Source organism: Cygnus olor, chromosome 2 (genome assembly GCF_009769625.2).
Source record: "Cygnus olor isolate bCygOlo1 chromosome 2, bCygOlo1.pri.v2, whole genome shotgun sequence".
Lineage (NCBI taxonomy): Eukaryota > Metazoa > Chordata > Aves > Anseriformes > Anatidae > Cygnus > Cygnus olor.
The window spans coordinates 31,316,558-31,333,143 of record NC_049170.1 but is presented as its reverse complement, the minus strand read 5'-3'; the positions used below and the strand labels follow the sequence as shown (position 1 = coordinate 31,333,143).

The window sequence follows — 16,586 nt, the reverse complement described above, 5'->3', positions numbered from 1 at the left end:
GTGTTCATAAAATTGTCTTTAAACTTCCTTGCTTTCATAACCCAGTTAAGGCATTCTGTCAATGTTAGTCAATAATGGCTCGTGATTGTTTCTTTTTGTGGATATTTCAATTTTATAAAATAATATTGCTCTAAAATAGTTTGATAGCATGGAGTAGAATTTTGGGGAACAAATGGGTTTGTAAGGTGAAATGCCAAGTTCTCTAGAGGGAAGGAAAATAACAAGTTTGAAAAGTGTGTATGTTTTAATTACGCTAGATACTTCAATGTGATAGAGAATAAACATTGAATTGGAACGGTTTGCAAAACAAATATTATTATGAATATCAAATCAGAGTTTGATCTTCCAATCTGTTATTAGTTACTCTGACATTTTTTCCCTATTATGAAAGCTTTGATGTTGACCTGCTATCTCTTACTGGAAACATAAACATTTAAAATGAAAGGATATTGACATAAAATTTTGTTTGCAAACAAACTGCTTTTAACTTATTTTTTCCATTGCTAACTTGCCTAATAAAAACCTGTGAAGTCCATTGTATTTGTTTATGGACAGTTTCACTTTTGGATTGTTAGTACTGCAATTCTTGGCTTAAAGCAATGCTTAAAGTCTGAGTAAGCTGGGCATCAGATCAGGAGCATCAAAAATTAGTCCTCTCACCTTGCTTACATGCTATCCCCAAAAGGCATCATTTAGCAGGTACCCAAAATACTAACCTGTAGCAATGAGGGTATCTGTTTTTTCTGGCTTTAGCTCTCAATACATAAAACAGCAACAAAAAAGAAGCTTATTAAAATCATTGGGTATGCTTAAGAGGCATTTTGAAAATGTTACCTGCCTCATGCTTTGATAGTTTCCTAATGATCTTTTGTACCTTGGTATACTTTTCTAAGGAAAAGAAAAGACAGAAATTTCTCAGATAACTTTTTTTTTTTTTTTTAATAGAATGAAAAAATGTGTAATAGAATGGCTTGGGCTGGAAGGGACCTTAAAGATCACGGTGTTCCAACCTTCCTGCTGTGGGCAGGGCCACCTCCCACCAGACCAGGTTGCCCAAAGCCCCATCCAGCCTGGCTTTGAACACCTCCAGGGATGGGGCATCCACAGCTTCTCTGGGCAACCTGTTCCAGTGCCTCACCACCCTCTGAGTGAAGAATTTCCTCATAACCTCTAATTTAAATCTCCCCTCTTTTAGTTTAAAACTGTTAACTCTTGTAATGGCTTTCTCTACACACCCTGGTAAAGGGTCCCTCCCCATCTTTCTTGTAAAGCCCCCTTTAGGTATCGGAACACTGCTACGAGGTCTCCCCAGAGACCTTATTATTTCCATGCAGAGTTTATTTTTCTAGCTGAAGTATAAAATTACACTGAAAATAGGATTTTATAGAATTAATGCTAGCTTTGCTAGTAATGTTAATACTGTTTCAATATTTTACTGTAGAGTGGTCTTCTCAGAAAGAAGTGTTCCTTAGAGGTTTTGTATTTATTTTTTATTTGTATTTAATGTATTTTATGTTTGTAGGCAAAGATGTGTAACATTTATGAAACTTTGGGTTTCTACAGAGAAATATCTGTAATTTTCACTTGTTTCATTTACTTGTATCCAATGACAGCTATCAGTTGTGCTTTAATTTTAGTTTTTTACTGTGCCTTGTAAAATTCTCCCCTCTACCATATAACTTCCTCAGTGTAATGGGTCTGGCTGGGATGGAGTTAAGTTTCTTCATAGCAACTACAGAGTGCTGTGTTTTAGATTTGTGACCAAAACAATGTTGATAATACATCCATGTTTTAGCTATTGCTGAACAGTGTTTGCACAGTGTCAAGGCCTTTTCTGTTTCTCACACTGTCCTGCCAGCAAGTTAGCTGGGGGGAAGATTCTGGGAGGGGACACGGCCAGGACAGCTGACCCCAGCTAACCAAAGAGATATTGCATGCCATATAATGCTATGCTCAGCAATAAAAAGGGAGAGAAGGGAGTTTAGGGAGGTTAGCCATCTTTCTCTTGGGAACTGGCTAGGCATTTACCCATGGGAGGTGGTGAGTGATTGCCTTTGCATCACTTCTTTTGTTTTCTTTCTTTTTTCTTCAACTTCTTCTTTGCTTATTAAACATTTTTTTATCTCAACCAACAACTTTTCTTGCTGTTACTCTTCCTTTCCTCTTTCCCTGTCCCACAGAGATGGGTCCTGGGTGGGAATGTGTGAGTGACTATGTGGTGCCTAGCTGTTTTCCAGGGTTAATTCACAACACGGTTCATAGCATAACTGTTTTTATTACTATGTTTGACCAGGAAAGCTTTTGAAGTTCTACATCCATTTAAACACAAAAAGAAATCCACATCATGCTGTGCATTGTTGGTAACTGAAGTCATTCTGTTGCATTTGCTGCAGTCTTCAAAGTATGATAGCTCTTAAAATTTGTGCAGTGGAGGCATTGGCCATCAAGTCTACGTTGCAGTGTTAATTTCCACTTTCATCCTCTCCCTCTAATTACAAGTAGGAATCAAGTGAGCCCCAGGCTGACTTGTGTGTGTTTCTTTACAAGGGTTGGAAGCAGCACTTAAGGTTTCTATATGTATTTGTGTTACTAAGCCTCAAATCATATTTGTTGCTTAAATTGGATTGATCATATGAAAGTCATCCATTACAGAACATACCAGATGCTGAAGTGTATAAAAATAATGTGATACTACACTTGATGGCAAAAGCCCTATAATGTCAAGAATGAAAAATGCATTTTACTCCCCAACCTGTGCACAGCCCTTAGGTCTCAATAAACTTTTTAATATTATTTGGGAAGATGGAAATAAAACATACTGATATGTTGGAATGAAAGTATCAGAAAACCAGTAACTTCCACAGTTATTTTAAATAAAAATTATTTTGTCATCATAACTGATAAAAACAGTAGAAAATTCTGAACTTGCTTGTGCTACTCTTTAGACCTTTCCCACTGCCTATTTTCTATTGTCTTCAAATGAAACTGCTGCTCTTTTTGAGACTGAGTGATAGGAAATTTAAATTATCCAGCCGTGATTTACTCTCTTATTATAGAGCTGTGTTTCTTGTGTGCAGTGGAATGTTTCTTTGAATGAAGGAAAAGCAATGAATTCTTATGTAGTAGGATGAGCTAGAGCTTTTCACATGTTCTTATTTCTGCAGCTAGTTAAGATTACTTCTTTTAGTTAAACTAACAACACTCACATAACCTTTATTACATTCAAAAATGCCACTAAAGCTAGAGCAGTAAGAAAACAGTTGGAAGGGAGTGTTTCACACCGAGCTGAGTCCCATGCTGCCTAGTTTTGTGTTCCTTTCATTAACTAATCAAGTGCTTGTCCAAAGAGAGTTAGGCTTTTCTATATCCCTTATTCTTACTGAAGGATGATTTTGTGTATTTCCCTGCTGCATTCATAGTGTAGTCATATCCTTCTCAGAATTATTGTATAGGATGAAGAACTGAAGCCCTTCCATCCTCCCTTTGTGTCATAGTTTGTCTGTCCTAGAAGTTCTGTTGTGCATTTGAGCCTTCTTGAGATGTGTACAAACATACCACTTACCTGTCTCATTTGGAAGTATCTGCCCTAATATACCCCGAGTTTACATTTCTTTGTTGGGTGGGCTGATTTATGCTACGGTATATCACCTAACATGGTTATAATGCATCAAACATTTATTAGGCCATTATCTTGTGTCTAACAACATTTATAAGGAAATGCCTAGGAAAGAATCAGATCAGGGCAAGCATACATGACACCCCTAATTCTCTCCCCCACTCAGTTATTGTTAATTTAAGTACTTCCTGAGCCAGAGCTGTTTTCTGTGGAATTACTAGCCTTTAATAGATTTATTCTCTGTGGTCTTCTCTAGGGTCCTGAAGCCCATGTAAACTGTTAGCATCCACTGCATCCTGTAACAAACAGCTACATGGACTGGAAAAGAGAGAGAGATGGTTCTTCACAAAATAGTGTCCTAATCCCAATGTCTTGTTTCCAAGTAGTAACAGTCTGCTGAGATCCCATTGTTTTATATGTGAATTACACATGCAGTGTTTTACATTTGTCTATATTAAAATTCATTTGTCATTTCTACTGCCTAGTTACTCAGTTTATAATGGTCTTTCTACATTTCATTTGTCAGTTATGCCCTAATAAACTTTGTGTCATTAGCAAACTCATATTATTGCTTACTCATTTCTTCCAGTTCGTTTATGGATATGTTGAACAGCGTAGGTTCTGTAACAGATCCCACCTGATCTGTCTGAATGCTGGTCTGAGAACTCACCATTTACTTCTGCCCTCTCTATTCTGTATTTTTAGCAAGTGTTTATCCATGTCAGGAATTCTGTCTTATATTGTGACACCTCAGTTTTCTTAAAAAACATTTGGCAAGGAATTTTGTTGAAAGTCTTGAAAATCCCAGTGAATTTCTGGCATCAACGGTCCACCCACACTTTCAAATAGTTCCAACAAGTTCCTGCTTGGAAAGTTCCCTGTACAAAAGAAAGATACGTTGATTCTACCATCATCGTTAATCTGATGTCCACCATTACTATCCAGTATTTCATTTTTTGTTACATTGCCTGATATAGGCTAAAGACTTAGTATTTTGTAGAGTACTAAATCCATCCAGACTTTTTTTGGTTTAAACTGAATGATGATTGACTGTGAGCCAGCAGTGTGCCCAGGTGGCCAAGAAGGCCAACAGCATCCTGGCTTGTATCAGGAATAGTGTAGCCAGCAGGAGCAGGGAGGTGATCGTCCTTCTGTACTCAGCTCTGGTGAGGCTGCACCTCAAGTACTGTGTTCCACTTTGGGCCCCTCAGTACAAGAAGGACATCGAGGCCCTGGAGCATGTCCAGAGCAGAGTCCTGTGAGGAGTGGCTGAGGGAACTGGGGTTGTGTAGTCTGAAGAAAAGGAGGCTCAGGGGAGACTTTATCACAGTCTTCAATTACCTTAAAGGAGGCTATAGCGGGAAAAATACAAGGAGAAATTTCTTCACTGAAAGGGTTGTGAAGTATTGGAACAGGCTGCCCAGCAAAGTAGTTGAGTCACCATCCCTGGAGGTCTTCAAAAAACGTCTAGATGTAGTGGACTTGGCAGTGCTAGGTTAAAGGCTGGATCTTTTCCAGATCTTTTCCAACGTAAATGATTCTATGATTCGGTGATTGCTGTCATCCAGTTGTGACTACTAAGGCAATTGTTGAACTAGAGATTATGCACCCCCATTAGGAGCTGAGATTCAGGACTGCTGGGTGAATACCATATAGTCCTGAAGATTTGCTACGTTCCTCCCTTTGATTTCTTCCATACTTCTTCCATAGTAACTGCAGGTTTACAGGTTCTTTGATTGGTCATTAACAAGGAGGAGATCCATCATGTAAATTTCCCCACACCGATTCAGCAAATTAAGTTTCTCTTCAATAGCTGCATCTTTTCTGAGCCTTTACTGTACACATTTATCATCAGTTGGTCCTACAACCTGGCAGACTTCCTTCTTCTGATGTGTCTTAGGAAAAATATTATTGTCGGTTTTGATTTTTTGCTGGCAGTTCCTTATTTATTTATCTTTTTTTACTGTATTTTTGTATTTATTACGCCTTAATTTATGATTCTATTTCCTCCATTTGGGCATGTTTGCAGCTTTTTGAAAAATGCCTTCATGTTCTTACAACCTCCGTTATCCTGCTGTTTCAGTGTACCACTCTCTTGCTGCCCTCCCTCAAGCCTTCCACTCTCCCCCATGACCCCAGCACTGGCTTGTGCTTTCAATATCGTTACCCACAGTAGCTTCCACATCGCCTGTGAGGATTTAATTCTTGTAGCTGCTCATTTACATTCTTTTTAACTTTTTAAGGATGCTTTCATTATGTGTTTTTATTTTCTGTCCCTTAGTCATTTTACAGTGAGTTTTTGTAATCTAGGCTCATTTCCTTAGCTTTGAGACATTCTGTGATGATTGTTTTCTACATTCAAAATACAACACAAAATATGGTTTCTTCTGCTGGGGGTTGGAACTGGATGATCTTTAAGGTCCCTTCCAACCTAAGCCATTCTGATTCCTTTGTTGATTTCACTGTCTTGCTCTCTCATCTCCCTCCCTGCCACTCTTTAATTTCTTCTTTCTCCCTCTGCCTGCGATATTGCCGTACTCTTTCTTGGCTTTTAATCCTGGCTGTTTCAGAAGTCCAGATCTTCACTGTTCTTATAGGTCTAGCTGCATTACCTGGTTCCTGTTGCAAGATTTCTTATATTTTGGCCCATTTCATTTCTACTTACTGGGTCAGGAAACCTGTCCTTCAGTTCTGCCTTCCATTACCTTTTTTCTTTCTTTCTTTGGTCTGTATTTATCACACTGTCTCAGCATCATCTGGCTCCTCTTCTGGCCTGTCACCCTGGAGGTGTTTTCCAGCAGGTATCTGCAAATTTTGTCTTGTCTGGACAGGCTTTCTTCAGCCTCATCCCCTAGCTAAATCTCACCTTCTGAGTTTTCTAGCGCCACATACTATCTGCATGCTGACCATCTTTCTGGATCTGTATGTGTTTCTCTTTGCTACATGAGTATTACTTTCATCTCCTGCATATCTCTGTAGAGAAAGGACAAAGGAAAATTCTCATGGAAGCTCCCCTGATGTTTATGAATGGCTCTTAGCATACTCATATGCCCTTTTCAGTTATGATTTCTCATTTAGCTATTTGCCTCGTGTTGTCTGTTCATTTACCGTGTTCAAAGGTGCAAATATGCCCTTGCTCCTTCGGTGTTGCTTATCCACACACACCAAGAAGTTCACAGATCTTGCTGCAGCATCCAAACTAGCCAGCCACCAAGAGACAAGCAAACGAATTTGCTTACAGCCAATAAATACATGTTGTTTCTCTTCACCGAGGATAAGGGCCAAAACAATCTGAGTGCATTCTGCTGCTGGCTTCTGGTTGCTGAGAGCTATTTACTTTTCAACATTTAGAGATAACAGAAGCAAATCTTGTGGCATCTTCATCTCACTAATATGAAGTCTCTAAACATTTCTGGCTTTCATCTATATCGGTTTTGGAACATCTGGGTCTGAAGATATGTTCATATCTCAAGACAGTCTGAGATGCATAGTGTTTGAAGTTAGATTAAACTCTACTCTGAAAATTCTCTTAAGACATGGAAGTGCAAGAATTTTGGTAGGGTTAACAAAGGTAGAATGAGGTATTGTTGTATTTCATTAAAAATAACTGTCATTCAGAGAAAGACGTTTAGATCATAGAGAATATCCATGGGTATTGATTTTTGTCTGAATGTTGTCGTGAAATGTTTTCTGAAAGTTTTCCTATTATATGCATGGATTAAAAAAAGTTAGAAAATGTCACAGTTACATATAATTTCAAGCATTTGCAGTCTGAGCTAATTATGTTTGATTTTAAAACATTCTTTGAGCTGTTATTTTCCGAAGCCAATTTTTATTCGTCCTTCTAAATAATATTTTAATTATATTCCAAACCTTACAGTATAATTTTCCACCATGTCAGAGAAGTGATACTTTCTATTGAGAGGCAGAGACATCCACAATGTGCTAAATAAAATCCCCTTGATTTATAACTGTTTTGATCTCTGAAGTTTCCACCAAGCAGAATCTTTTAAAAAATAGGACTGTTTACATTTGGGTTTGATTCAACCTGTGTGGTACTGGCAGCAGTGTGAATGCTCATTTTTGGCAGAACTTCTGCTTTCAGCTTTTTCACTGACTCGGTTTTTCCATTCCAATAGAGATACGTGTTTAAGTATCTCTGACTTGTGTAGTCAATTCCAGTGTTCAGCGCTTACATTTATCAGTCCAGGTGTTGAGCTACGTAGGCAAAATTTTTAGCAAAACATCTGAGAGGTAAAAATAATGTGATCTCTACATAAAAGACAGCAATAAAATGAAGTACACTTTTTGAGCCTGACTGCACTAAAATTTTTATGTCCACTTGTTCCCCAGGCTGTGCAATCTTAAAAGCTTCTTTCTGTAGTGTGAGATCTTTCATTATACAAAATGAGGGAAAGTGGCTTCAGAGGTAGGTCAGATACTACTAGTGCCATAGTTCAGTTTTTGATTTTTGTCCTCAAAGCATGCTTTGTGCTTGCAATGTTTGAAGCACAAAGATTAGTCTGTGAAATTATGGCATGACTGTCATTACAAGCTCATGGAGTTCATGAGTTAAAATTATCGCTCTTGTCAAAAGGGACAGCGTTTGCCTTTTTTCCCCTGAGGTTTTGAGTAACCTTCCTCCCTCTTTTGATTCTGCTGTTGGAAGGAAAGGAGATGCTAGTTCCTTCTGTATAAGGTGAATTATTTCTTTTAAGGACCACCCTGTCAGGGTAGGGGAAGCTCCTGTTCTTGTGCACATGTTTCTTATTCTGCTGATAAGAAATTTTAATGGAAGGCTTTTCCCTCTTCCAATACCAGATATATATGTTGCATAGTGACATAGCTTTTGGAGGTTTAACATATTGTTATGTAAGATATGGGATGGCTGGGCAAAACATGATACAGTAACCCAGAGCAGAGGTGAAGAATCCTGAATCTGTTTCTAAAAATAGATACAGAGTAGGCTGTCATTTTTGGGCAAAAGTAAAACTGAAGCAAATGTATGATATTTCAGAGTTTGTATTTATTTATTGAATTTTTAAAACCATCCATAAAACGCTCCAGATGTTTATATTAGGCAGGAATTTAACTCTTTTGTTAATTCTTGAAAAGTAGCTGGCATACTGCAATGATTAGGGTCTAAAATAATCACATTCAATGAGATTGAAATATTGACATTCAGATAAATGCATACAACTGCAAATAAACCTTGATGATTTTGCTATTTCAAAACCTGTTTGACAGTAGATGGTATGAAGGGTCTAATTATCTGAAAAATTGAATGGAAACAGTTTCCACTGAAAAGTTTAAATTCAAACTGTTTTAAAATTATGTAAGCCTATCATACTGTATTTCTCCTAGATAAAATATTTTATGGTGAGAACATTATTTAATCATTTCTTAGATCGGTGAGCATTACATCATCCATCAGGAAAGTTTCTTACTATTGTTAGAATCCCACTATGGAATAGAAGCCTAGGAGGGGAGATGGTTTAGGAAAGGATTTTGTTGCACGTCTTCTCCCAAACTGCTTGTTTGCTTTGTTACGCTTCCTTGCAAGCACATTTTTAGGAGAAGGTGAGTGTACTAGATGATACTTTATCATGTGCACATTTTAAAGAACTGAAACTGTGATAGGTGTGCATTTCAAAACTCCTTACTTTTAGGGAGCAAAGTTCAAGTTTCAGTGAAAGTCATCGCTTTGTAACTAATGGATATGCTCAGAAGGTTGCAGTCTAGACTAAGTGATGGTTCCTTCGTATTGAACAGAGAATAAATATTCAATAGATTTAAAATTGCTTTAGAACAGTAAAACAAAATATGTTAAATTGTTATGAAGAGTTTATTGGTGGAAAGTTACTTCTGATCAATAAACTCTGCTTGGTACAAATTACATGCCTAGATTAAGGGAGAACTTTGTCAGTGCCTTGTATATCTGACTCAGGCATTTTAAAGGTAGTATGCGTTGACATGGCTCATGATAACAACGCATCTCAAGAGTAAATTTTAAGTCCCTTCTCATAAGACCACACCAAGTCCTTATTTAAAAGTTATGCTGGTATGATTTCTTTTGCCAGCAGCTCCTTATTACTGTCTAAGAGCTTGAAACTGGTCTGTTTCTAAAAGAGATGGACTCAGTAGCTCAGTAGTGGACAATTGGCAGTACTAATCCCGTGCCCTCTATAGTCTTCCTGTGAAAATAATTTTAACTGGGATATCTCTAGAAGAAATAACACAGAATTACTATTTTTATGGAATAATAGAAAATTTATTCTATGTTTCTTGTTTCTAAATTTTTTGGAGAGGTGATTAATCAGATTTGTTTATAAACCTTCAAACTGCTTTGGGATGATTTACATTGCTCTTTGGGGACTTCTGGAGTTCCAGTAAACAGGTTTGTTTTTATGTCAGAGTTCAACTTACTAAAATTTACTCCAAAACCAATTTTAAGTAGTTACTCGTGCTACTAAATAACAGCTAATCATGCATTTATTAATCCTGTTGGTGTCAGGTTTTGCTGATTAGCATGGTAGTAACTCTTAATTGGTGCATTACAGGAAGAGAAGGCAAACATCACAATAGTTTTGCAATTTTTGCATGAATTTTTCAAAAGATATGATATTTGGAAAAAAATACAATTATAGTTGTCTATAAGCACAGCTTCTTAGCTTCTTAAGGTTTTACTGAAATCTTAGATTATTTCATGTTAATGTCTTTTATTTTTTTTAACCTGACAATTGAGAACAGTGCATTTCACTACCTAGAATCATCCAACAAATGTAAAATTTTATTTTTTTATTTATTTATTTTTGTGGAGATTATTGAACAACTGGCCTGGTGAACTCAGATATATTTTCTCACTTTCCTTAATTCTATCTCTGACCAGTCAATTTTTTGCTTCCAGATATCTTGTCATCCCACCTTTGAAGACAAATTGGAAAAAAAACCATGACTTTCTGTCACTTGAATAAACCAATTTTCCCAAACAATATAATCTCTTTGCTGAAATAGTTCATTCCAGGAATGAGAGTGTGGGTAAAATTCATTGGCATAGGAAAGTAGCTGCCAGAAGTTCCTACTTATTCTAATGGAGCTTTTCACATGTTGTGTGAGAAACAAAAACAGCAAAGGTGTGCCTGCTTTATCTAGGTACTAGTTCTGTCAGGTGTAGTGATACTTCTGTTGTTAACAGGGCTTGTGCATGTAGTGAAGAGAGGGTATGATTTCATGTGCCGACAACTCCTTATTGCTCTCTTATTGCTGTGTGTGAGAGCTTGAAAGTATTCTAAAAGAGGTGGATTTGAACAAAATCAGTGGCTAACATACACAGAACCTTAGAAATTAAAGTGAGAAAAATGTAATTGATCATCCAGCCTCTTCCACTCTACTTCTAAGATTATTCCTTTAAGTGAACATTATTGTCTTTGCCTTCCTTCTGTGTTGGTTTTAGTACTCTTGCCCATCTTGAATAGATGACTTGGTAACAGCTCGTCTGAACTATATAATTGCTATGTAGAACCGTCTATTTCTTATTTTCTTTCTTTGGCAAAGAAATTTTGTGTAATTAACTCTGCATATTTTTACTCATCTAATTCTTTCTGTTATGAACTAGGCCATTCTCCCCTTCTATTCAGCAAGTCCATATATTTTGTACTAATTAATATTCCAGAGTTAAGAGGAACCGCTTGGAGGCTCACTGGCTCAGGCCTAATTATCGCCTACGTATTCCTGGTTAAGTGGGACATGAGCAATATCTTTTCAAATACAGAGACATACAGAAATGTTCAGGGTTATTATTAAAAAGCAACCCTTTTTTCCCCTCCAGTTGTTTGTCTGAATCGCACTAATGTTCATTTATGTCTTATTTTATAATTCAAGGTCTTCCTTCATGTTGCCTTTTGGAAATGATGTTCACTCTTGCTTCAGGTCAAAGTCCATCACAACACGGCAGACATAAGACAGTTTTCTCTTCACAGAAAAAAATGAAGATGACATTTATGTTAAAATAGTTTTTTCCTAAACAATTGTAGTAGCACTGGTGAAGCCATCAAAGTGGTGTGACCGCAGGTGTAACAATCAAAAGGGGTAACCCACATGGTGCAGGTATGTAAGAGCTGCGAGTAAGAATTGTTTTCCAGAAGCAGAGTAGCTGTGTTTAAGATAGTACTTGCCAGCATAATTACGGATATGAAAGATCAGATTCACTCAGGGTAGGAACGTTGGGCAAAATAGCTCAGAGAGTGCTAATTTACAGCATGAGCTTTATCGCTGAGTACTTTGGTGTTAATTAGTTTTGGCTAGTACAGTCCTATGATGTTGGTCCAATATGCTCTTTTTGTTACTATGATTTTATCATTGGTAGCAGCATGTTTATTGTTTCTGCAAGCTTTAGAGTGCACTGTAAGCAAGTTGATATCCTTACACTTGTGTTCAGTCCAAGTTTGTCATCTCTGGGATTCAACTTTATTTGGTACCAAAGCTGAGTAGAAGATACATGTAAAACTGACCAAAAGTCTCAATTAAATGTAGAGTGGTTTTGTTGGGTAAGATTAGGAAAAACTCCCTTAGGTCAGAATAACCACCTCTTTTTAAAGTGCAGGTCTATAGGTGTGAATGAGTATTTATATTATCTGCTAAGTGGGTAATTGGAAAAGAGGTAATTAGGACTGCATTATGGATGTCCTTAACTACACTGTTGGACACCTCTTGGTGAGACTGTTGAGATACAGCCTTAAGCTTAAAGAAATAAATGCCTTGCTACGAATAAATTCTTGTTAGTTTAACTCAATAATGAATTTAGACGTGACTTGGGAAAACATTATTTTTCCTAGCATTCTCTCTCTCTCTCTCTGTAAAATTTGAAACTACTTTTTTTCAAAGTAATCTTTTGGTTATCTGTAGTCTTATTGAAAATGAACGCTGTTAGACCTGTGATCAGGAATGCCCTACGTACAGGAAATTGTATGCAGTGTTATGTGATTGTCATGGCTCTGGTTAATTTGACAATCTCTACCAACAGTGGCAGGTATGTTCCAAAAACTATGTGAAACAGGAGACCGAAAGTTTAAATGGACTTGACAGTATGTATTCTAAAACTGCTTTCTAGCTGAACAAAGAACTTAGACAATTAACTACAACCTTAGAAGATGTGAACTCAATTCTCTCTTCTAACTCAGACTTGAATTTGCATTTTCCTCACCAAAGTTGAAGCCGAGGGATTCTTCTTGACAAAAAGAATATATATATATTGGAAAAAAAAAAAAGGAGAAAATTGTAGGACACCCAGATGCAAAAGATACTCAGCTTCAGTCATGGATTTCGAAATGGAATTGATTACCTGATAAGTTTTGAGGAGAAACGTTTAAGTCCTACCCTGTCTTTGGCCTTTTAGTGACTTGCTTTGGTGCCTTGTTGTTTAGAGAGCTATGCTTTGAATTCCAGCCCAGCTGCCTCATTCTCAACAGACATTTTAACTGAACCTTAACGATTTTGCTACTGATGGTAATGCTTATTCTATATGCTTGCTTTCTTAACTCTGGTTCACTGTAGGATGTTAGAGGGACCAGCGTGGCCATTTCTGTTTTTTTGTTGTTGTTTTTTGTAGGAAGTTAAGCAGGAAAGTTCTGAGACTGTGAAGATATTTTGTCTACTGAGTAAACCTTTGAGGATCCCAGCAGAAACTTGTTAAAATTGTAACTGACCACAACAGATTAATAAACTATCGCTTTTGGAAGGTATTCAAGCTATACATAAAGATAGTTCTCCAGTGAAGAAAGGAATGTTTTTATTTACATAGTTCTCATAGCAGATGGAAGTAGATTTGCAATATGCAGTCTGTTTTCAGCTGTGTGGTTTGTTCACTGACTTAGCAAATGCTTGTAACCTGCCCTAACATTGTGTTTTATGGAAAGTGAACAAAATCCCATTTTTACATTCATTAAGTGTTCTTTCTTGTGTGTAGATTAGCACTGCCTCTTTTGCAGCCACTCTGAAGTACCCCAGCTTCCTAGCTTCTGTCCTTTTGTAGGGATCCTTAATAGAGTCCATGCCCTCCAGTCTGAGCCATGAGCTGGAAGGGGGACTGCAAGGTAGAATAAATGCAGTAAATTTTATTTTAAATTATTTCCCCACACTTTTTAAAAATATATATATATTGAAGGTAAACTGCATCCTGGCAGGGGGATTACAAGCCAGGTGATATCAGGGACATCTTTTTCTGTAGACATTAGTCCAGGTTTATCCAAATGATGAAGGTGTATAAGCATTCTTTTGTACATACACTGTTGATGCTAATGAAAACTACAGCCCCCAGGTTTTCAGACATTCCTGTGCACTGGTCATGCTTACTTTATCCTAGTTTCCAGCTTTCCCTGTGGCTGTCACTTCCACACAGACTTTAAACAGACTCCACCGAGGCTATTTTTTTTTTTTTAATATATATTCCACGGAACACAATTTCAGCTCATTCCACCCATTTGGTGTTGCTGTACATTGTGTAAATAGTTGAGAGGGGGCAGAATGATATTCCTGTGCTCACAATCCACCTGAGCTTGCACATCTGGTGTCAAGAAGAAGGGAGGATAAGAGAGAAACAGATATTTTAATTGGAAGGGGGGAGAATAAAGGCAAGGCAAGACTGAATGTTTTAAGAGATACCAAGACAAAAGTCTGGGAGCAGAACAGCAGCAATGAACTTTACTGTTTATGGGTCTGGCACAGGTGGGGATCATGGGGTCCACAATCATTTTACAAGCCCTAGTAGCATGCAGCACTAGACAAGCAGTCCAATTAGTCAGTGCTGTTCCCAATGGGTCCTGTGGGGTGAAAAAGTGAGTCATCATATGGTATTCAGCCACTTTATGCAGAAGGCACCTCAAATAGGGTCCACAGGGGAGCCTTAATTATTGGAGTTCTGACACTTGGGTGAAGTATTTGGATTTTTAAATAGAAATTTCATATAGCAAACTATATTTCATCCCTATTTTCTTGAAAAGTGATCTAATGTAAAATTAATCATGAGATGGCTTAATTAAATGTAGACTACTGCCCACAGCTTTTGCATTTAGAATAGGACAGATATTGTAATATCCACATAATCTCTGAATGTGAGAGGGCACTTCTACCCCTACTGAGAGAATTTGGAAACTCTGTCAAGAAGTACTTCATAAATATAGCTGAAAACACTAGTCATATTTTTAATCTTTCTGAAAGATCTAAAGCATTTAAATTTAAATTTGCAGTTCAGATGATGTATCCCCACTCGGCAATTGTAAAATAGGCCTTGTTTTTAATATTCACTCCAGGGATATAGTGAGCAAAATAAGATTAAAGATGTGGTTTTAAAATAAGATAGGAGGTTTTTGAGGACTGTGCTTTGTAGACGTGTTTAGAAATATTTGCTCTAATCTACTGAGAGAATGTTTTACTCCATATAAAGTATATTTTAAAGATGTGATTTAGAACAACGAACATGCATTTTATATAAACATGTTTTATCCAGGAAAGATCAAGTATTATCTTGAATTGATGAATTTATTATCATGACAATAGCATAAAGTGTAGTAAAGAGGTAAGACAGGAAGAAGAAAGTCTGAAGCATTAATCACTGCAGTTCAGAGGTGAATTGTTTTATGTATCAGTGAAGTTTTATAATGAAGATCAATTTTTTTTAACTGGCTGAGTATAAAAAAAGTGTTGATTTGCAATCCCTGCAGCATAAATAGTACATTTCTTCATCAGTCAGCAATATTTTTATTACTATAATTATACTCAGAGGCAGTCGGATTTTAGGCATCTGATTTTATCCAGATGATAATTACATATTTATTACCCAAGTTCCTAATGTTTATTTTGAAACAAGACATTCCTACGCATGCTCGTGCATGCAGGCACATTCAAGGCCTACCAGGAGCTAGAAGTGCGTACTATAGCAAGGAAACATGGTGTGTTGTTATTATTTTTTAAATGGGTCAAGCATCTCACTTTTCAACTATGGTTATTTCCTAGATGGGTGAAATATTTTATTATTGTTAAGAGTGACTGTTCTTCATGACATATTGAAGGGTAAAGTGGGAGCAAATGCAAAACTATTCTTTTTCGCTCAAACTGGCAGATATAAATAGAAGTATCAGTGATGTGGATTATGTTGTAGTTATGCTATCTTTCCCACTAGCTGGAGATTATTGGCATCTTTCAGTAGAGAATAAACTAGGATGCAATATTTTTAGTATAATCAAATAGTTATAGGATGTGATATTTTAAGTATAACCAAATAGCCAGAAACAGCTCTATTAAAAATTCATGTAGCAGAAAGGAGTTTTAAAAGTCAGAAAAAAAAATGTTTTCTCTTTAAAATTCTTGTGAAATTTGCCTCCTGTGATCCTTAATTTCTAGTCTTTTCCCCACCCTGGAATCAACATTAGTATCAAGTCAGCAAATATTAGTGGCTTCAGCTGAACCCCCCTACCCCTTTTTTTTCTTTTTTTGACTGTCCTCATTGAAAACAAGATAAAATGATGAATAGCAGTTTTTGAAACTCAAGTGAATTTGTAAGTCTCTACACAGACACACTCTTTCAGAAATATAGTAGCCCAAGGCAAGTATCTGCAGGAGTGGAATGCATATGGATTCACAGCTTTAGGTCATAAGATCTTAGTGTGATTCTGCATTTTTCTCCAACAGTGTTTTATAGCTTTTTTTTTGCCTGTCTACTAATTTAATCCCTCTCAAAGGCTTTAACTGTTCATTCTACTAGATTTTCCTACCCATACCCTGGGATAGGTAAATAGCTTTCTATGTAGCTTTTTATATATACTATTGGAATTATTAATGCTTTCGTTGTAAGTCAATGATATTTATGAGATACTTGTAGAGTGATTTATCTCTTTTCAAGTATCAACAAGCTACCAGGTTTAGAAAGTATTTATATTCCTTTCTCTGCATCTGTGATTGATGACAGGACCACTGA

General features: G+C 36.9%; 1 protein-coding gene across 3 annotated transcripts in view; it reads left to right on the top strand.

The window, feature by feature from the left end:
- Positions 1–16,586, top strand: part of CRPPA (CDP-L-ribitol pyrophosphorylase A) — a 126,416-nt gene that overhangs the window by 77,220 nt on the left and 32,610 nt on the right. The window contains exon 10 of one of the 3 annotated variants that reach the window (XM_040548175.1): positions 3,873–4,173. The exons of the other annotated variants lie outside the window; for them this stretch is intronic. Coding sequence (XP_040404109.1) covers positions 3,873–3,899 — 27 coding nt within the window. The 3' untranslated portion in view covers positions 3,900–4,173. Of the gene's footprint in view, positions 1–3,872; positions 4,174–16,586 lie in introns of those variants that run through there. 3 annotated transcript variants of the gene reach the window in all.